The following is a 21,344-nucleotide window of genomic DNA, read 5'->3' on the forward strand; positions in this document are numbered from 1 at the left end:
CGAGAGGCATCCACACATTGATATTTCTCTCCTTCTCTCCTTCCCTTCCCCTCTAAAGATAAATAAATAAATAATCTTTAAAAAGGCAATATACTCTAAGCTACTTGCCAGAGATATGTACTTCAAAGATCTATGATTCTACTTACCTTTCTAACATAAACCTCATTTCATTCTAACTTGTAATGTCTGTCTTCCTTACTGATCCATGAACCCTTTAAAAAAGAAAGAAAGAAAAATGGGGAGAGCAAGAATAGTATGGGAAATGTAGAAGCTGAAGAACTTAGGACACATGGACATGAACTAAAGTGGGGGAATGTGGGTGGGAGGGGATGTGCAGGGTAGAAGAGAAGGAAAGGAAATGGGACAACTGTAATAGCATAATGTATTTTTTTTTAAAGAATTATTTGCCTTTCTCAAGTTTGTGAAGGTATTGTCTGATATTTTCTAAGTTTTTCTGATTGAACTTTTACAGTGAGGGTTCTGTGGTCCATTTTGGAATCGATGTTTTAGTATGGAACGAGGAGTAGGAGTTGAAGTTTTCCCCCGAATGTTTACCTGGTGTCAGCGTCATTTATTGAGAACAGTTGTCTTTCCCTGTTGCCTTTACCTGACATTGCATGGTTGTCCCATGCAAAGCTGTCTTGCATGTGCTGGTCTATATTTGGGTTCTGTTGTGTTCCATTGGTCTGTCTGTCCTTAAACCATTACTACAGTGCTGGTTACAGCTTTGTGGTAAGTCTCAAATTCAAGTAGTTGAGCCTTGAACAACACAGAGGTTAGGGGTGCTGACCCTGCCATGCAGTGAAAGATCTGCAAATAACTTTTGACTTCCCCAAAACTTTGCTAATAGCTTACTGTTTATTGGAAGTCTTAGTTAGTATGAAAGTTATTACATACTGTAGTTTTATAATACAGTAAGCTAGAGAAAATAAAATGTTACAAAGATTATAAGGAAGAGAAAATACATTTATAGTACTGTATTTATCAATATAGTACTATATTGATAAATACAATACTGTATAGTATTGTATTTATCAATATTGGAAGTTAACATCTATTTACAAGATAAATTGTTAGTACCTATATCAACAGTTTTATATGTTACCAAACACTGTAGATGTTATACAATATTATTAACAGTAGACACCAAAAACAAAAAGACAGATTCATACTTTACAGGTATAACACTTCATGCATTGATCGTGAAGAAGCAGTGATATGATACCTTCATGGAAGCCTAGCTTACACACACATGAATGAATCATCATAAAATAAATGTTTGTCATACAGTATCACAGTCACTTTATGAAACAGTATTGGAAACATTGCTGTATTTTTTAAAAAGCACTATCTGTGATGATAAGCTGACATGTAGTTCCTCCAATTACAAGAGAGAAAGTGAGAGATACAGAGAGGCATACCATATAGTAGCATAGTTTTTTGAAGGAATAGTTACAGAACAGTAAGAAGGTCCTTTATGAGTGTTAATCCGCTTCCAGGTCAGTCTTGTGCGTGGTGCTCTCCGCTGTGGGCACTTGGCAATGATGACAGCGATGATGACAGGGACATCTGCAGATCATGCTGTAGATTGATTAGATTTTCACATGGAGACACGCACACAACAGATGAGCTTACCAACTGTGTGGCATGACAGTTACTCACTGTTCTTTAAGTGGAAGTAGATGGCAGCAAAGGCCTTGCCGGGGTAGACTGGCTCCGCCGTCTCAGGTGGCAGAGATGGAGGCGGGGAGAGCAGGGCATAACTTCATGGAAGTATGTTGAAATTTCCGGCTGGCTTTTTTGTTTCTTTTCATTAAAAAAAAAAATTTCCTATGTCATGGGAGAGTTCCTGCCATAAAAGTAGTCAGAAGCAGTCTTGAGTATTCAGAGTTCTTCTACCGCATGGCCCAATGTCAGTTTCCCCCGACAGTGCCTCCTCTTCCTCACTGGTTGACAAGCACTCATCTCCATCACGTCCTTGTTTGTTCATTTCTCTGGTGCGATCTGTTCGTTCTTTTCCAAGGTCTGTGTCTTGAAACCCTCTCTCCTCCACCCTCACCCCTTTTGTCCTATCTACAATTTCTTTTATGCCTTTTTTTGGTTGGCCGTGTCGTAAACCCTGTGAGGTCATACACGAGACCCGGACATGAATTGATTGTTTTGGGCTTGGTGGTTTTCATGGCGTTTTCTGGAATAACAGTGGCATCTTCAGTTGTGCAGTCCTCCCCTCCTTCCGCGGTGTTCTCTGTTGGGGTTCTCTTCGGTGGCGTTGATGATCCTGTCCATGGAGTGCCGTGTGTGACGGGCCTTAGGGGTCCATATGGCTTTTCTGGTGTAGAGTCGGAGTTTAAAGTTGTGTTTGGGGCAAGTAGACCACCGTGACTCTTCCGTTGATGAGCTCGTGGGTTCCGGGTAGCTGTCCGGTATCAGAGGAACTTGGGAAGGCAGTCCTTTACTGTATAGGTACTGCCTGACTTCAGGGCCAGAGCATCAGTGGAGCCAGTCCGAGCAGGGGCACGTTCTTGTTGGTCCTGCCTTCTGGTACAACCACAAGCCTGGCAGCTGGTGTTCATCTTCCCTGCAAGGCCTGGGGGTGAGCTTTATAGAGGGAGGCAGTGTGCATGGTAAACCCACCTGCATTTCCACAGAACACAACTAGCCTAGCCCTTCGCCCTTAAGTTTGCTTCTCTTTCTTACTAGTGCATGGCCTTCATGGTGTCTCTTTTTCAGGATAGGGCACTTTTGTCTGCCTTTAAAGCCTGTTCAGGCAGATATCCTCTCTTTCCAATGATCTTCAATATTTCACAAAAACTGGAGTTTGGTGAGTCTGTTGGATCTGGTGGATGATCTCTTTTATTGGGTTTTTTAATCCTCAGACGTTATCTTTGTAAACATTAGTTCCGATTCAGCATCTTTCTTTCTAAGAACCCCCCAAATACGTGTATGTTGTAGTGCTTAATATTATCTCAAAGCTCTCTAGTTGGTTTATTTATTGGGTTTTTGGTTATTTATTGGTTTGTGGGCGGGGTTGTTTGTTTTGGTTTGGTTTTGGTCTGTCGTCTAGTTCAGTGACTTTTTTTTCTTCTGCGGAGTCCAGTCATCCATTAAAACCGCTGGGGAAAAAAACCGCTAAATAGATTCTTCTTTTTTGATATTGCATTTTTTTGCTTTAGTATTTCCATATTATAATCCATTTAGGCTTTTTTTTTAAATTTTACTTTCTGTTTTGAAATCCCCCGACTAGTCACACATGCTGTCAACCCTCCGAACTAAATTCTTTAACATTTTTATCATACTTGTTTTAAAATGCCTGTCTGCCATTTTCAACATCTGGATCACCAGTTATGTGGCTCTTCGATTTTTTTTCACTTCATTGTGGACCCTTTTTTGTTGTTTCTTGTGTCTGTAATTTTTTCTAAGGGATGCCAAACTTTCTCGTTGATGGAAGCAAATCTTCTCTTCAAGAAGAGGCGCGTCTCTCACTCTGTTGGGTCACTCGCGGGGGACGACTCAGTCCTGCTTACAGTTTCGGGAAGTCAAGGCTTTGCTTGTGTGCTTGACTCAGACTGTGTTCTCCACGGTCCTTGGGGTTTGGAGCATTCTCTGAGGAGACGGGGCAATTCCTACGTTATCTGTCTCCCATCCAGCAGCCCATTCCTGCTCTGTGCTCCCGGTGTCTGTGTGTCCTTACAGTGCCCTGGGGGCCGCTGTCTGGGTTTCTCTGCCTCTCCCCAGCCACAGGCCTGTCCAAATGCAGCTGTTAGGCGTCAGTTCAGAGCCAGGCTGGATTCTCCTTACCCAGATCGACAGCAGTTGCTCCTTCCCTCACCACAAGAAGGAAAGGCTCCTTGAGGAAAAGCTTTTCATATTCTAGAATTTACTTAATTCTGGCTTCTTTCCTCCTCAGCTGTCTGATGGATTTTTTTAAAGGAAAAAAAAATTCAGTGATTCAATTTTTTAGTGAATTCAACATTCATGGGGATGTTAAGGGTTATACTATATGTATTTAAAAGTGAGCTTCCAGAAAATCTCAACACATGTTAAGGTAATCTATTGAAGATATTGTAAAGGGAGGCATAAATAAAATTTCCTTTTAATTTCTTTATCCAAACATGAGCAGGCAGGGTTAGGCCGTGATTCTTTACTTGGAGCCTACTTGGCGTGATCAGTACCGCTAAAGCCACTGTCACCACAGGAAGGGCTCCCACGTTGTCGGGTGCCTCAGGGAGAGAGGAGACTCAGAGCCACGGGGCTGGAGCAGGCGGCTCGCCTCTTCCTAAGGGACCCGAGGGTGGGGTTAGGCTTGGTGGGCTTCCACTGCGTGTCCTTATTCGGTTTGGCTTATTTGTCTTTACAACCTTTAAAAGTATAAAAACCATACCTGGTGCTGGTTTTTATAAAGCCATACAGAATCAGGCCCTGGGACCAGGACAGTTTGCTGAACCCAGGACCAGGTGGTCTTTACAGTAAATTCTGGCCCCAAGATTATTTTGAGTTTTTCTAACTGTAGTGCATTTGGAATAGTAATGTGTGAAAATACATTCGAGGGTCTAACTATGAAGTGTTCTGTTTTATGAAGGCCTCAACATGTAATATATTGGAGTATATCTGAAGTTACATAGACTTTTACATAGCCCATCAAATTTAGAGAAAGCCTTTTTCTCTTTCTTCTCTTTAGGAGTATAAACCACCAGGAACCCGTAAACTTCATAATATTCTTGGAGTGGAGACAGGAGGACCTGGTGGACGTCGTGCAGGGGAATCGGGTCATACCGTAGCAGACTACTTGAAGTTCAAAGACCTCATTTTAAGGATGCTTGACTATGACCCCAAAACTCGAATTCAACCTTACTATGCCCTGCAGCACAGTTTTTTCAAGAAAACAGCGGATGAAGGTACAAACACAAGTAACAGCGTGTCCACAAGCCCCGCGATGGAGCAGTCGCAGTCCTCAGGCACCACCTCCAGCACTTCGTCCAGCTCAGGTCCGTCCTCGGGGTGCAGGCGAGGCTTCCAGTGATGGCTGTTTGCTTTACAGAGTGGGGGGGTCATTGTAAAGTGTTTTTAAAAATTTGTTAATGGGGTGGGGAGGGATTATTTTACCCAAACCTGGTCTTTGTAGTTAATAAAAACTCCACCTTCCCCAAAGCTTCAGTGTGAAATTACACGTGTCATAAATTCTGTTTGATAGCTGGAAACAAAACTCTTTATTAACCACATTTTTAAATTGTTTTTTAAAATGGAAATACTCTGTCCACATAACTTGAGTTTTCCAGTAACAAAACCAAACTGATAGCGGTTCATGTGAAAAAACTTAGATCAGACAGTCAGGTGACTTTCCCTTAATACAGATTGTGTTTGTTGCTGTCGCGCTTCCAGTTGTAACCTTTCAGTTTTAAGCTACTAGACTTGAACAGAACTGACTTTAAACTCACGAGCTGTTTGGTGTCGTGAAACTTCAGGAGGATCGTCGGGGACGAGCAACAGTGGGAGAGCCCGGTCCGACCCAACGCACCAGCACCGGCACAGCGGCGGGCATTTCTCGGCTGCCGTCCAGGCCATGGACTGCGAGACCCACAGTCCCCAGGTGAGCGCTCTCCTTGCTGGCTCACACCCCTCGCCAGGCTCCTGGTGAGCGGTATCGGGGGCTGAGTGTCTGGGGAACGGTTGTCGTGGACTGGAAAGGTCCGTGGCTTCCTCCTTTGTAAAGAATTATGACTTACAACTGAGACACCACAGCCTCATTCAGAAAGAGTTAGCATTTGTCGGGTGCAGACCGGCCCTCGCTGCTGGTGCCGGTTGTCTGCCCCGCCCCCACGCTTATCTCAGGGACTATGGCAACGGCAACGTCGTTGGCTTCACGCTGTTCGGATTTTCACTTGACGGTGGCAGGTGGCAGCTGAGACGGGCTTTCCCTGGGTGTGCCTTGCCCCGACTGCACCCCGACCCCAGTGCTCTTTCAGTGCCCATTGTCCTCGGTCCTGAGTCGGTTTGTGGTTTGGTTTTTAACTCCGCAGTGTTTGGGGAGGGCTTTGCGGCTTTTTTCTCTTTTAGTTTTTTAACCCTGTGAAAGAAGAGGATCTCATTGGGTCCCACAGAGCACTATTTTTAGGGTGCATTGTAGTGAGGGGTCATTTGAAAGTGAGGCTGCTGACTTGCATCCCCATTCTCCTGACGGGCTCCTGAAGGCCATGAGGGAAGACCACACACATCTGCTGGGCTGCTGCCACTGTGAAGTAACATCCACCCGTGTCTCCTGGGCAGTCACCCGTGCCACTCAGGTCATCGCGTCTCCCCCACTGCCTGTCCCGCAGACTTTTGTCAGAACCCTCTGGCCCCGCCCCTTCTGCTCTCGATCACTTCTTTCTGTGTAAGGCAGTTCTTCCAATAGGAGCAGCTTTCTCGGCCTCTGTGAGCTTGTACACTTCTGTCCTGCCCTTTTCCACTCGAGGCAGAGGTTCCGTCCTGCTGGAGGCCAGTCCCCTTGGGTGCCCTGCCCTGTCCTCCTGCCGTCACCAGGACTTCGTACTTCGCTCAGCCTCTGGCTCCTGTGTGGCCAGCCTTCCTCCTCCAGTTTCGTTCTCCACTGACAGTTTGGAGGGGCGGTCAGTGTGCTTGCCTTTGGGTCAGTCTGAGATGAAAAGTGGTATTGGATCGAGTACAGTTTTATTGTGCTTCTTTCTTTTTAGGGATGAATTTGCATAGCTCCACAGACTGTACTATTTTCTGAAGACTTTCTGCCTCTTTTTCTATTGGATTGTTTTCAGTTGTGGTTTTTGAATCTTGGTTCTCACTTCACCTGCGTTGAATACGTTTTAATTTCTTGCAGAGCCGTACTGGTTTTCATAGAGGCCGCAGCAGTTCGCATTCTTCTGCAGCGCATGAGAGTTCTCTTTCCTCTTCTCCCTTGCTGACTCTTGTGTTTTCTGTTTGTTTGTTTGTTTGTTTAATAATAGCTATTCTGACTGGTGTGAGGTGATACCTCCTTGTGGTTTCGATTTGTATTTTCCTGATGATTAATATGATTAATGTGTCGAACATCTTTTCATGTACCTGTTGGCTGTTTGTGTGCCTTGTTTGGAGAAATGTGAATCAGATCTTCTGCCCATTTTTCCCATTGGATTGTTGTGGATATTTTGTTTGTTTTCTGTTGAGTTGTAGGAGGTTTTTTAAAATGAATTTAGAATATTAGCCCCTTACTTTATATGTGGTATGTGATACTCATTTATTTGCTGTGTGTGTAAACACTCATTTTTGATATATGCTGTGCCTGTTTGTTTTGTTGATGGTTTCCTTCACTGCACAGAAGCTTTTCAATCTGATGTAGTCCTGCTTGTTAGTGTGCTTTTGTTCCTTTTATATGTTGGTGTCAGATTCAAAAAGTTATTACCAAGACCTCCATCCAGGGGCTTCTGAGGAGCTTCTGCATGTGTTTTCTTCTAGGAGTTTTATGGTCTTAGGTCTAATGTTTAAGTCTGCAATCCATTTTTACTTAATTTTCCCATATGGTGTCAGATAGTGGTCAAAGTTCTTGTGTGTGTGTGTGTGTCCAGTTTTCCTGGCACCATTTATTGAATATTCCAGCTCCTTTGTCATATTAATGGATTGTATATGCATGGGTTTATATCTGGGCTCTCTCCTGTACTGTTGACCTGTGAGTCTGTTTTTATTGCCTTTATCATACTGTTTTAATTATTGTTGTTTTGTACTACAATTTGAAGTCAAGGAGGGTGATGCGTCTAGCTTTGTTCTTCTTAGTTTTGCTTTGGCTATTCAGGCTTTTTTGTGGTTCCATACAAATTTTAGGATTATTTGTTCTATTTCTTTGAAAAATGCTATTGGAATTTTGATAGATATTTCAGTGAATCTGTAGATTGTTTTAGGTAGTATTGATATTTTAACAATGTTGATCTTTCCAGTCCATTTCCACGAATATCATTCTATTTACTTGTCTTCAGTTTCTTTCATTAGTGTCTTACAGTTTTCATTCGTGTCTTATACAATATAAAAGGATAAAAGGCTCTTACCTCATTGGTTAAAATTTCTAGGTATTTTATTCTTTTTGATGCAGTTAAAAGTGGGATTGTTTTCTTTTTTTAAAGATTTTATTTATTTTTTTAGAGGGTAAGGGAGGGAGAACAGAAGAGAAAAAATTGATATGCAAGAGAAACATTGACTGGTTGCCTCTCACACACCTCCAGCCGGGGACCTGGCCATACAACCCAGGCATGTGTCCCGACTGGGAATCAAACCTGTGACCCTTTGGCTTACGGGATGACATTCAACCCCCTGAGCCACACCAGTCAGGGCATGATTATTTTCTTTATGTCTTCGATAGCTTATTATTAGTTTATAGAAATGCAGGTTTTTGTGTATTGATCTTTTGTATCTTGTACTTTTACTGAATTTGTTTAACAATTTTTGATGTCTAAGGATTTTTTGTGTATATAATTTGAAAATATTGACAGTTTTGCATTTTTCTTTCCAAGTTGAATGCTTTTTATTTCTTTTCCTTGTCTAATTTGGATTTGTGTTTTAAAAAAGGTTATTCTTTTGATTTTTTTAGGAGAATAGTTTGGTAAAAGGCAAAGATAAAACTGGGAGTTGACAAGGAGGCTGCTATGTTAGTGTAGGCAAGAGATGGCGGTGGCCTGGGAGAGAGCGTCAGGGCGAGAACGGGGAAGTGTCCAGGTTTGGGTCCAGCTGGGAGGCAGCATCAGCAGTACTGCTGAAGGTTTTGGCGGAGGGATGGCTGACCAGCTGGGTGGGGAGCAGTGCTTACGTTGAAGCAGAAGGGTGGGGAGAGAGGAGGGGCTTTAGGGGGAAAGCGAGGAATTCCCAATTCCCGTTGGGCCTGTCAGATGCTTACTGAGCTGCCCCGTTTCAGAGGAAAGGCACTGACCCCGGCGTAAACAGTGCTTCCAGGGAAAGAAAGTGGCCTGTGAAATACAAGAACTTAGTTATGTGTATAACTTGCTCAAAATTGTAGCATTTAATCATAACATATTTTGCACTCCTAGGCATGTTTGGAACTTTGCATCATAGAACTGTCTAACATATTATCAGTTTTAAAATCTTCCCCTCTCTAGTTAGTGTAAATGCTAGTGTTGTAGCTTTTGATTGAGATTAAAACTTTGAAACAGAACTCTGTATAAATCTTCTTAAAATCTGTTCTTACAGGTGCGTCAGCAATTTCCTGCTCCCCTTGGTTGGTCAGGCACTGAAGCTCCTACACAAGTCACTGTCGAAACTCATCCTGTTCAAGAAACAACCTTTCATGTAGCCTCTCAACCGAATGCATTGCATCATCACCATGGAAATAGTTCCCATCACCACCACCACCACCACCATCACCACCACCACCATGGACAACAAGCCTTGGGTAACCGGACCAGGCCAAGGGTCTACAATTCTCCAACGAATAGCTCCTCTACCCAGGATTCTATGGAGGTTGGCCATAGTCACCACTCCATGACATCCCTGTCTTCCTCAACTACTTCTTCCTCTACATCTTCCTCCTCTACTGGGAATCAAGGCAATCAGGCCTACCAGAACCGCCCAGTGGCTGCTAATACCTTGGACTTTGGACAGAATGGAGCGATGGACGTTAATTTAACCGTCTACTCCAATCCCCGCCAAGAGACTGGCATAGCTGGACATCCAACATACCAATTTTCTGCTAACACAGGTCCTGCACATTACATGACTGAAGGACATCTGACGATGAGGCAAGGGGCCGATAGAGAAGAGTCTCCCATGACAGGAGTTTGTGTGCAACAGAGTCCTGTAGCTAGCTCGTGACTACATTGAAACTTGAGTTTGTTTCTTGTGTGTTTTTATAGAAGTGGTGTTTTTTTTCCAAAAAAACAAAGTGCAAAGCTGCTTGAATCAGAAGGAGATTAACACACTGAACCGCTACAGGAGGGCAAAGCTGACGTGTTTTTTTTTTTTTTAACTTGAAAAGATTGCAAAGGGACAATGAAGTTTTTAAAAGAGCCATGTCCACACCCATCTTCATGGATAGCTCAGAGAGGTCCTCTTTCTGCCTCCCCCATTTTAACTTGCCACATCCCAGTCCTAGTGGGGTTTTGTCTTTCTATTCCACAGAAGTTAATGTTCAGATGTTGGTCTTGGTCATTTGCCAACTAATTTTAAAATAAAAAGGCACTGCACATATTTGCATAAAGGGCCCCATGAGGGTGTTTTTTCCTTTTTTTTTTCCTTTTCTGTTTTTTGTTTTCGTTTTTGTTTGTTTGGGGTGGGGGTGGGAAATTTGGGTTTTTAAGTCCTAAACACACTCGGGCACGGAAACGCAGTACTGTAAGGAAGAGGGCCTCCAGCTCACGCAGACATCGCCGTCGGCTGTGTGGAGGGGCGGCTGGCTGCGTCGGCGTCTGTGAGGCACAGGAAGCACGCTAAGTGGCGGGGATCGGAACTCTCCTGTCTGAACCTACTGAGGAGCGAAGCAGCAATTACATGGGATCCTGTGGGTCTCCTGTTGGAGGGGCCCCAGGGAGATAGTGGAGTGTGACTGGCCTCCCGACAAGGTGCACTGAGAAGCAATCAACGGGTCAGTCGCGGCCGGCCCCGGGGAGGTCTGAGTGGTGGTCTTTGGGATAGCCTTTGGCCTTATGGATTTGGACTCGACATTAGAAGAGCCTGCCATTTCAGATGCAATCACTTCCGGACATGCTTTTGCAGACAGTCCTTAATGCTGAAAACACAGAGAATGGGTAATTCAAGAGGCCTTTCTTTTAAAATAGACTTTTGTGACCCACTAATTGTAAGGTATTGCAAGGTCACTTTGCGTGTGTCATAAAGTTGACTTCCTTATTGGTTGAAGGTCACAGAGGTAGTGGTTTGCTTTGATGGAAATAGCTACAGCTGTGTCCCTTCCTGCTTTTTACCTTTTCTTTTGCTTTTTCTCGGCACGTGGTATCTCCACCATTTCTTCTGCACAAAGATGTCTTCTGTTCATCCTGAACATTTTTAAAAAATGCAGAATTTTATGTGACTGCTTTTTTGCCTCACAATTATGCTGTGAATTTTACAAAAATTTATTTTCTTTTTTGATAATTTATTGTACCAAAGCTGTTTTTATAGCACATAGATGTCTGTAACCAATAATGTAGCAGTTCTGCACTTTGACACAAGGTGTAACTAGACCATTTTTAAATGTCAGTTGAAATTATGGCTGTACTATTGCTTAAACAAAACTGGAACTGTTGTCGAATCCATAGCCAATACATTTACAGCAATCTGTGTACTGAACATAATAGATTGACATCTAATTCAAGACTCCAACATCTGTTACATTCTGAATGTGTTCAGGCTTCTGAAGGGAGAGGGCACTGGGTCCAGAAGCTGTGGAGCCAGCAGTCGGCTCTTTATCCCTGAGTAATCTTCTTGTGAACTTGAAAGCGAGACCTTGGTTGCACCAACAGGTCCAGAGTAAGATCGCGAGCAAAGTGAAAGTCTCCTGCGTGACCTGAAGCAAACAGGCTGGTGTCGAACAGGTGCCTAGTTTCGAGATGATGCTGCCTTAATGTAACACAGTCTGGCAGTTGCTAAATTTGTGTTGTTCCCATTTTAAATTGACCAATTTTAGGGTGTTACACTTTTGAGCGGTTGAATTGGGAGAATGGAGATGAGCAATTTACCTGTCCAGGATCAAAAGAAGCCTAGGAAAGAAGCGGTAATCTACCTCTGCCGACAACCCTGTTCAGAACAACTCAGCAGAACACCGCGTTACTTCTTACCGGTCAGTTCCGTGTGGCTGGCTAGTCGGTTTTTTCTGAACAAAAGCAGGTTTTTATATGTAAACAATAACAAAAGAAAGGCTTAGAACTATGTGAATGGAAACCGGGAAATACTCGTTTTTATATACCACAATTTTTTTTGTTATTAATCAGGAAACCCATATTTATTTTATAATTAAATGTCAAGCCTGTGGATGATTTTTGAACTTGGTAGTTCATAAAGGTTTACAGTGAATAAAAGGATATCATCTTGAGTATAGCAATATCAAAAGGAATTCAGTAGTTACTGCTGTTTAGGAATATAAGGTAAAGATACTTACATGGGTCAGGTCATTTTTTTCTGTGCTGGTTGCCACATCTTAAAAAGCACCAAAAAATCAAAAGCAGTTTTTAAACCGCTATTTACATAAAGGAAATCATAAAATCCAATGCTTCTGCATACTGTGTTATGTTACAGTCCAGTTTTGTGTGCTTTACTACACGGTTTGGTTACAGGACTTCTGTGCATTGTAAACATAAACAGCATGGAAAAGGTTAAATACCTGTGTGCAGATTGTAAGATCTGGTCCGGACTTGCTGTGTATATTGTAACGTTAAATGAAAAAGAACCCCCCCTTTGTATTATAGTCATGCGGTCTTATGTATGATAAACAGTTGAATAATTTGTCCTCAGACTCTTTACTATGCTTTTTTAAAATTAACTTCAGAATGATGTAAACTTAGTAAAAATCTTCCTATGCAATTCTCCTGGCCCAGGTAATGGTCTGGCAGGTGTCCTGAGCACAGAAGTTCAGTGTCACGTGTAAGAAGGAAAGTAGTTACATTGACCCAGGCTCCAGAAATCTCGGGAAGTAAAACTTGGAGGTGGAACAGATCATTCTGATTGTTGAAATTGATTTTGTCACGAACGATGACTACATTCACATGGCATCCCTGCTGCCGAGCAACGACAGCCCGTGGTGGTTGCCGTGGGTGGGAGAGCTTCGACCTCCTGGGAAGCGATAGGGACCCAGAAACGCCTCGTCCCGGGGCCTGTCGGAGCCTTCCGTGTACAAAGTGCAGAACTCTGCTACGGTGGATGAATCACTAACATAAAGTCTTTTTTAATATAAATTAACTTGCATAAGTATATATTAAGGTGGCTTGCAGAAGGCAAAGAAACTTTAAAGTGTTGGTTGTGAGAAGAAACTCCCTCAGGTTTTTCTTAAGAGTGAGCATTTTACTTAGGTAATCGCACACTGTGGACCATACTGGACTTGGAAAACCGAGGCTTATTTTTATTTAATGAATGTTACAACTACATGTAAAGAAATCACTAAGGCTTCAGTAATTCTGTGAGGCCCACGAAATGACCGCCGTGTTTGCCACTGTGCCCTCTTTTCTAGGTCCTGTGTTAAATTTCCTGCCACAAGTCTTACAATAAGGAAATGTATCACCAAGAGCCGCCAATGGGACGCCAGACGCCCACCTTCTTCTCGGCCTTTCACTGGCACTTCAGTGCCTTTTGGCCCGGCTGCTGTTAGCTCTCAGAACACCGGTCCAGTACCCTTTTTGTATCCATGTTCCTCGTGGCTCCTTTCAGATGCAGAGCATGGTCCTCGGGCTGTACGTGAAGGAAGTGGGAGATGCTGAGGTCAAGGTTGTGGGGGTGCTGGCTGTGGTGTGTGTGACCACACTCGGACTCTGTCGAACCCTGGGCGCCAGAACAGGAGGACAGAAGTCCTCGTTTTCCCGGCTGTGGCTCTTTCCGCCTAGACCTGTTTCCTAGGGGGAATCACAGGGCGAGCAGTTTTTAGTACATCAAGGAAAACCTTGAGGAAGTCGCCCAGGTTCTTTATTCTGTTCATCCCTCTCAATGCACAGTAGCACCTTGTCAGTGCATCCCCTGAGAGTGCCGACGGTGCCCTCTGGGCTCGCACCTGGGACTAGGAAGGCTTACGTGTCGCTGTATTTAATGCCCTAGGTGTTTTTTTTGGAAGTGTGTGTGTGTGTGTCTTTGTCATTATGTCCCCTCAAGGTCCCAGATTTCAGCTGCCTGCAGTGAGAAGGGGTGAAGAACCAGGGAATTCTGGCATCGCCACTGTTGTGGATAATACTTTAACTCGGCACAGTAGTTGTCATTGTCAAGTTCTTCCAATTCCCTACCTTAGGGTTTCTTCAAAGATTGGTGTTTCTGCAGTGAGATCACTGACGTAAACTTGGAAGCGTAATACTGAATATCTAGAACCCCACAGGCCTTGGTACAGTGTCTTTGCCTGAGACCCGTAGTTTTTCCACAATTTCCCGTCTTTGGGGTAAGCCCGTTGAGAAGCCAGGCCGGGATTTGTCGCGTGTCTGTGTCTCCCCAGTGTGGCTTCCCTGCCACCTGCCGTGGAACTTGGTGTGCTGCCTGGGAGAGGGGAGGCACAGGGGCCTTGGACTCTCTTCCTTTTATTGTCGCCAGGTGTCATTGTCTGGCCTCACCTGGGTTCTGGAGGAGCCCAGTGATAGGGTGGGAGCCCCTAGGGCTAATGAAAAGCCGCACAGATGGTGGCCAAGCATTGGGTGCAGGAGGAGGCAATGGGACAGAGTGGAGCGCCCCCTGTGCCCAGTGGGAGATGGGGTGATTAGGTGGCCCTGTTGTGGGCACAGTTCCCTGCGTGCTCTCAGGTCTAGAGAGGTCCTCACCGTGTTTTCAGGTTGCCACACAGAGGCCGTGTAGGTGTTACATTAAATGTCTTGTCTGTTCAACCATAGTTTACTTGTTTATCTTACCAATTAAATTTTGAAAATTGCTACCTTTGGGATATCGGGGGTTTTTCTTGGAAATGTTCCCAATGTTTACTCATTACTCACTGTAGTTGCCCCCGAGTTCTTGAGCTGAAGCTGCTCGAGTGGGAGGTTCAGAGCCAAGGGAAAAATACAGTGGCAGGTCCTGGGTGGTGGCAGTACTAAGCCCGGCGGGGCTGGTGGCCAGCATGTCACCACCCAGGCAGGATTTGAGAGGGCTGCATGGAGGGACAGCTGCCTAGAGGGGAGAGCTTACTCCAGAGCAAAACGTTTAATGGGGCGAGAGAGAGCCCAGGGTGATGGATGGGTGCATCGCGCTCCGTCATTCGCATGGAAGCTCGGCGTAGAGCTGCGGTCGTGGGCTGGGTGGGGGTTGGGCTGTCAGCTCCCTTTGGCACGAAAACGTCTCCTGGTGCTTTCACGGGGTTATGTACTTAAAGATCACAGCGTCATATGGTCAGCGTTCTACGGCCACTATTTCTAAGGAGAAAGCCAGTCTGTTGGGGAGGGGAGGACATCCTGAGCAGGGTGAAACGTCAGTAGTGAACTTAAGACACAGCTCCCCTTTCACCGACCAGCAGTGGGTAAGCAAGATCTGGTAGAAACACAGTGGTTTTGGTGAACTCCGGGTGATCTCGTCAGACCGCTGAATCCCTGTGCCCGTCGATGAACAAGTTCTCAACCCCGCTGCACCCCAGACTCAGCTGTAGGGCTTGTCCTCACAGACGTGCCCATCACACCCAGAGCCTGTGATGGGAGTTGAGTGGGATTAGGTACCCGTGTTCATGAAGCAGCCTCGCAGGTGATTCCACACCTGCACCCCGGCTCGACTCAGCCGGCAGGGAGGAGCAGGTGGCTCACCTGGCGGTGCGAATTAGCATTTTAAAGTGTTTGTTTTATTGAAGTTTCTGTGTACATAATTAAACATAACTCAAATTCACAACATGTATGGCATCACAAAATGTTAGAAAACAGGCCTCCAAGAAAGGCAGGAATTACCAGGTGGCAGTATGTAAAACTTTCACAATGTATCTTTTTGTCATCTTTGGAAAGTGGCTTGATGTGACATCCTATCGGTAGCTCTCAGGTGTCCCATGAGAGTGGCACACGTTAAGTGGATTTCCCAAATCTCTCACGGTCCGGGAGAATAATGGGAGTTCTCCGGGGTGTTAGCCCCCTGGTCGGAGCGCCCTCGGTGCAGCGGCTGCATTTTCAGCTCCACAGTCGGGTCCAAATGCTCGCTCTTATCCTAGGCAAGTTACGTTCCTTCTCTGGGCTTCCTTCCATTTTTTGTCACTGCAACTGCAGTGTCCACTTTGGGGTTTTATGCCGGCTTCAATGAGGGGACACCCAGGAGGGTCTTGGCACAGTATGGGAAGTGCTCAGCACATAGAATCTGTGAACAGCCAGAGATCTAATTTTTTGTAGGAATGTGACAGATGCCGTGTGGGGGACGGCAAGGACCATTTTGGGTGAACAGTGAAACAGGAGTGTGTTCCAGTGGACTTACCTCTGGGGTCCGCCTGGGCGTTAGCGTTCTTTCCTGCTCCGTGTTGCTGCTGCGCGGTGCCCGCGTCTGCTGCAGAGCTGAGTTGTGAGTTTTGTAGTTGCCTTTGCTTCCCTATATGTTCCACAGAGGTCAGTTTGGGGCAAAATTTCCCTCTGCAAGTTCCTGGAGGCTCTTTGGAGGAGTGACTGTGAAAGGGCACTTTCCCACCAAGCACTGCCGTGAGACCCGGTCACCCTGTGTTCCCAGGGGCCCCTCCCCTCCCCCCCGCCCCCCGTGGCATGTCTGTCGAATGTCAGCCTTCAGAGGTTTGACTTCGGTCAGACAGGAAACAGGGTAAGTAGAAATCAGTCCCCAAGTTCTTAAACAGCACAGTGTTGGGGAAGCTTCCGCAACCTCCTGTGTCGTGACCCGCATTTTCAAAGCAGCGAAGGGCTAGCTGCCGTTGGGTTCCGTCTTTACTTTTATTTGTTGCAACGTCAGGGGGCTCTACATCCATCAGCTCTGGGTCCCTCCATGCAGCCCCCCTTCTCTTCATTCCTAAGGTGCACTGGCTGCACTGGCAGGAGGGTGGGCACTCGGGACTCCTGTGCCCTCCTCCCCCAGATGTGCTCCTGATGGTGCCCTCACCTCTGTGGCAGCCTACAAGGGCCCGAGTTAGGAGCCTGTCGGTGAGGCCTCCTGTGGGGAAGTCACTCACCGTGGGCTTGCTCCGCAGCGAGGGCGTGTGGCAGGTCAGAGTTCCGTCTGCTTCAGTTCCACTGCAAGTGGGTGACTAGCGGTGAGTAGTGCCACAAGCCACCAGCCACTTGCTTTACTGAGTGGCTTATCTCCCCACTTCCTGCAGAAGACACTCCCAATCAATGAAAGTGGTTAGCACTAATCCTGGGGAAAGAATTTAAAAGGGAGAAGACCTGCCCTGAGGAGAGATGTGTCATCGGTGGGGCGTCTTGTCAGCTGACGTGAGGACTGTATGACAGAAATAACGGACACCTGTCCTGTGCAAGGCTTTGTTACGCCCTAGGCGTGACACCCACGAGTGTGTCACTGTTCTCAAGGGAGGTGCAGCCAGGTGGTAAAAAACCCAAGTAAGGCACGTGTTTAAGAGCCGGGCTGTGAGCAGGGACCCTCTTCTGGTCCGAGGGCTGGGGGGTGCTTCCCTGGGGGAGGGAGGTCTGTGTAGGTGTTTACTGGGCAAAGGGAAGGAACATTCCCCTTCATCCACGTGGTGGTGGAAATGTCCTAGAATCCAGCAGGAGGAAACAATGGTGAAAGCCTGGTGTAATGAGCAAATCAAGAGGCCTTTCCCACAGCAATCTGAGTGAACGGAGTCTAGCGCTATTGAGGAGGGAGAGTGGACGGGTCTTAGGAACCCACTGGGTAGCACGAGGGGGATGGGAGGCGGAGGAGTCGGGCTTCGTCCAGCCCTGGGCTGGAGCACGTTGGCGGTGGCAGTGCTGTTGACTGGGACTGGGGACATCTGTGGTAGCGTAGAGCATTCACAGTTTAGGGCTTGGAGTGTTCAGGGCTTCTGAGACACCCGAGTCAAGCTGGGAATTTGGTGTAGATGAATGGATTGAAGGTGGGGAAGCTGGTGAGGGTCGGTGTTTGGTCTGTCCTCATGAAGGCAAGTGAAGACGAGTGAGGGAGATGAATGAGACGATGTTCTAGAGCCGTCAAGGGGCATGGGGTCATCGAGTCCCTCACCACCCAGTGGAGTCAGGCGTCGCCTGGGAGCGCATTAGAACTGCAGAACCTCAGGCCTGGCCCAGACCTGCTCAGAACCTGCACTTGAACAAGGCCTTCGGGTAATTCTCATGAAGCACTCAGCAGCCCTGGGCCTCCCTCTCCATCTGAGAAAGGCTAAGAGTATAAGCAGCTCCTTCAGGACATCACGGCGCCCCGGTGACAGTCCCTGGCTGCTCGCCCAGGCCTCCTTCCAGTCCTGCACAGGTTGACCTTGACACTGAGCTCACACACCACCACCCACAGCTGGGTGAGCCCTCCACTTGCTGTGCCACCGCAGCCAGGGTGACGGGGAGACGGTTGTCCTCTGTGGATGTCAGCAAGCATGGGCCCGGCTTACAGCCCGGCAGGCGCAGCCATTGGAGCAGGGCTGCATCGCCCTGGTGAACCACGTTTTTACTGGGGCAGGCTTTCCGTGAACTTGGAAATGTTGAACGGGTTTGTCTCTGATTCTGTTTTCGTTTAACTAGGTAACTAAAATAGCTTCCAGGGGGCTCCAAAGAATCACAGCAAAGGTTCTGCTGTTTTGTCTTCCTCCTCCGCTGAACCAGCTTCCCTGTCCCTGCCTCCTCCCTGCAGAATGTTGGCCCCTTCTGCTTTCCAGGGCCCATCATTCCTACCCCAGTCTCAACTCCTCCCCAGTGGTGTTCCGGGGTGTCGTGACACCAAGTCGGGCGACCCCTTACAGTGATGCTTCTCCCACCCGTCCCACCTGGAGCCCCACGTGTGACCCTTCCTCCACGGGATTGTTGCCAGCCCTTCTGCGAGAGCGTCCCCAGAACATGGCTCTGGGTTCAGAGACAGGGAGGCTCTGCGGGACTCTGGACAGAGGAACGACCGGGTGGTAAGTGGAAGAAGAAAGGAGATCATGACCTTCTAGGGACTCTGGCAGCCTTGGTTGTTTGTGGCCCTGAACCATTTCAGCTTGCTTTCTTTGCTGTGGCTGCTTGCATGTCTCCGTTGGCGGCTGGCAGTGAGCCCTTGGGACATCCTCCCTGGGGGCAGGCCCTTCAGGAACAGCGGGGTTAGCTTTGGTCCCTACTTCCTGTCCGTTGTCACAGGCCACGGGCCAGTTACAGCCAGCCTCCTGGTTCCGTATGGCCCAACCAGCTACGAATGGGTTTTACATTTCAAATGGCTGAAGAACATGGAACGAACAATATTTCATGTCATGAAATTATGTGGGCATGTTTAAATTTCAGTAGCCGCGTACTGGGGACAAGTAATTGGAAATTGCTCTCATATGGTGTTATGCTTTATGTTTCATAAACATTTTGAAATGATTAGAGACAAATTTAAGAAAATGTGTGCTAGACTTTACATTGAAAATGAAAAGATTTTTATGAGAGGAATCAAGGAAGACCTAAATAAATGGAGACGAATGAAGAAAAGAGAATTGACGATATCCTTTAAGGCCTTAATAAGTATCCGTGTGTATGGATTGAAATATTCACAATTGTTAGGATGGCTTTTCTGCCTTAACTGATCTATGTTTTCAATACCATCCCTATCAGAATTTCAGCAGGTTTAGCTGTAGAATTTGGCAAGGTCATTCTAACATGTTTATAGAAATGTCATAAAATATCCAAAATAATTTTGAAAAAGAATAATCAGCTTGGAGAGAATATGCTACTTGATTTCAGGATGCACTAGAAATACATAGTAAGAGAGTGTGTTTGCACAGAGAAGTAGACAAACAGATCACTGTCCTGGAAGAGAAAGTGCGGAAAAGGGTCCACACTCACGGTCAGCTGATCTTCGTGAAAGGCGCCGTGGTAATTCAGTGGGGGGCTGGGTGGTCTTTTCAAAAAGTGAAGCTGGAGCAACTGGACATGCATCATTGAGAAAACATGAACCTTGGGCTTACCTCCCACCATGGAGAGGAGTGAACTTTAAATGGATCCCTGACCTGAACAGAAGGGGTAAAACTATAAAGTTTATCGAACAAAAAACTTCTGGAAGAACCTTTGCAACTCAAGAACATGAAGAACCCAACTAAGGCGGGGGCAAGAAATTTGAACCTGCCCTTCAGGAAGGACATAATGGCCAATGAGCGCACTCCTAAGAGGGTGCTCGGTACCACTGTTCCTCAGTAACGTGCACATTAAAACAGGAACAAGGTGCCCCTCTACCCGGGAGGGTGGCTCATGCCACAGATCCACCACACCGAACGACGAGGGTGCAGTGACAACTCGCAGATGTCACAGGCACGCGAGAGGCTACGATGGCGTGGGGAAAATGGCAGTTTCATGTTACACACCCACGGCCGCTGTGAGCAAGCAGTTGGACTTCTGGGTGTTCATTTACTGATGGGAAGTAAAACACATGCACCGCAACTGCTGTACGAGGGTCTTCACCGCAGGTTTATTGCCGCTCGCTGACCACTGGGAACAGCCCAGAGTTGCACCCACAGGAGCGTGGGCCAAGCGAGTGTCTGAATGTATCCAGACAACGGAATACTACTCAGCGACAGGAAAGGACAGACTCCTGACACGGGCGACCCCGCGCATCTTCAAAGCAGCATGTTGGGCGAAACACGCCAGATACCAAAGAGCCCGTTTTGTTCTGTATGTGAAACCTCAGAGCCAGGCTAGTCTGTGCAGAGAGAAGTCCCGAGAGGAGCTCCCCGAGCAGAAAGATACACAGGCAGGACCCGAGTGAGCCTTCCTCCGTAAAACATTCTGTGTTACGACCAGGGCTGGACTCATACGGGGCCGCTTGTTCGTCACACCGAAGATCTGTTCATCCCTAAATATTATGTTCATTTTACCCTAAATAAAAGGTAAGGAACAGATCTAACATTAAAAAGAGAGAGAGATGGCTTAAATCTCCCATTCAGATGCAGGACACACAAAATACTTTTCTTTTTTTTAAAGATTTTTAAAATTTCTATTTATATTTAGAGAGAGAGGAAGGGAAGGAGAGAAACATCAATGTGTGGTTGCCTCTTTTGTGCCCCTAAGTGAGGACTTGGCCTGCAACCCAGGCATGTGCCCTGATTGGGAATCGAACCAGCGACACTTTGGTTCGCAGCCTGTGCTCAATCCACTCAGCTACGCCAGCTGAGGGCACAAAATACTTTTCAAGAAGTCATGCCACTGATTTGTGTGCCACAGCAGTGGGAGGAAGCCAGAGTTGATTTGAGAAGGGATTAGGGCTCTGACTCTTTCCTGAGAAAGATCGGAGCAGGTCGGGGCTCTATTGGGGACCCCATTACGTTCACTTTACTGCTTTCAGACATAATCAAGAGGAAGTCCTCATGTCACTTCTGTTTGTTACTGAGTCACCTAACACAACAAAGGTAAGATGAACCTCCCCAAACTACACCCCTTTTTTCCCACTCCACACACTTGTCTCTGAGGTGGGGATAGGCACGTGGGGTGGCGGTAAGTGGCGGTGGTGGTCATCTGCCCAGGATGACCCTGTCAGGTCAGATGCTGTGGGTAGGTCCTGTCCCAGGCCCGGTCCCCAGAGACCATCCCTGCGAGCCTGGACAGAGTGGGGGCCTCGGGTCTCCTACAGGGCAGCAGGAAGGGCTGATTTACACTCAGAACAAAGAAGCT

The 21,344-nt window shown here is 46.6% G+C and overlaps 1 protein-coding gene across 3 annotated transcripts in view; it reads left to right on the top strand.

Moving 5' to 3' along the window:
* The window catches only part of DYRK1A (dual specificity tyrosine phosphorylation regulated kinase 1A), a 143,383-nt gene extending 130,952 nt beyond the window's left edge, over positions 1-12,431 (top strand). For all 3 annotated transcript variants that reach the window (XM_037040633.1, XM_037040634.1, XM_037040635.1), the window contains 3 exons: positions 4,679-4,985; positions 5,463-5,587; positions 9,181-12,431. In XM_037040633.1, coding sequence (XP_036896528.1) covers positions 4,679-4,985; positions 5,463-5,587; positions 9,181-9,801 — 1,053 coding nt within the window. In that variant the 3' untranslated portion in view covers positions 9,802-12,431. The remainder of the gene's footprint in view (positions 1-4,678; positions 4,986-5,462; positions 5,588-9,180) is intronic.
* Positions 12,432-21,344: the final 8,913 nt, after the last annotated feature.

This window comes from Sturnira hondurensis, unplaced genomic scaffold (assembly GCF_014824575.4).
Source record: "Sturnira hondurensis isolate 20B ecotype Veracruz unplaced genomic scaffold, ASM1482457v3 Scaffold0002640, whole genome shotgun sequence".
Classification (NCBI taxonomy): Eukaryota; Metazoa; Chordata; class Mammalia; order Chiroptera; family Phyllostomidae; genus Sturnira; species Sturnira hondurensis.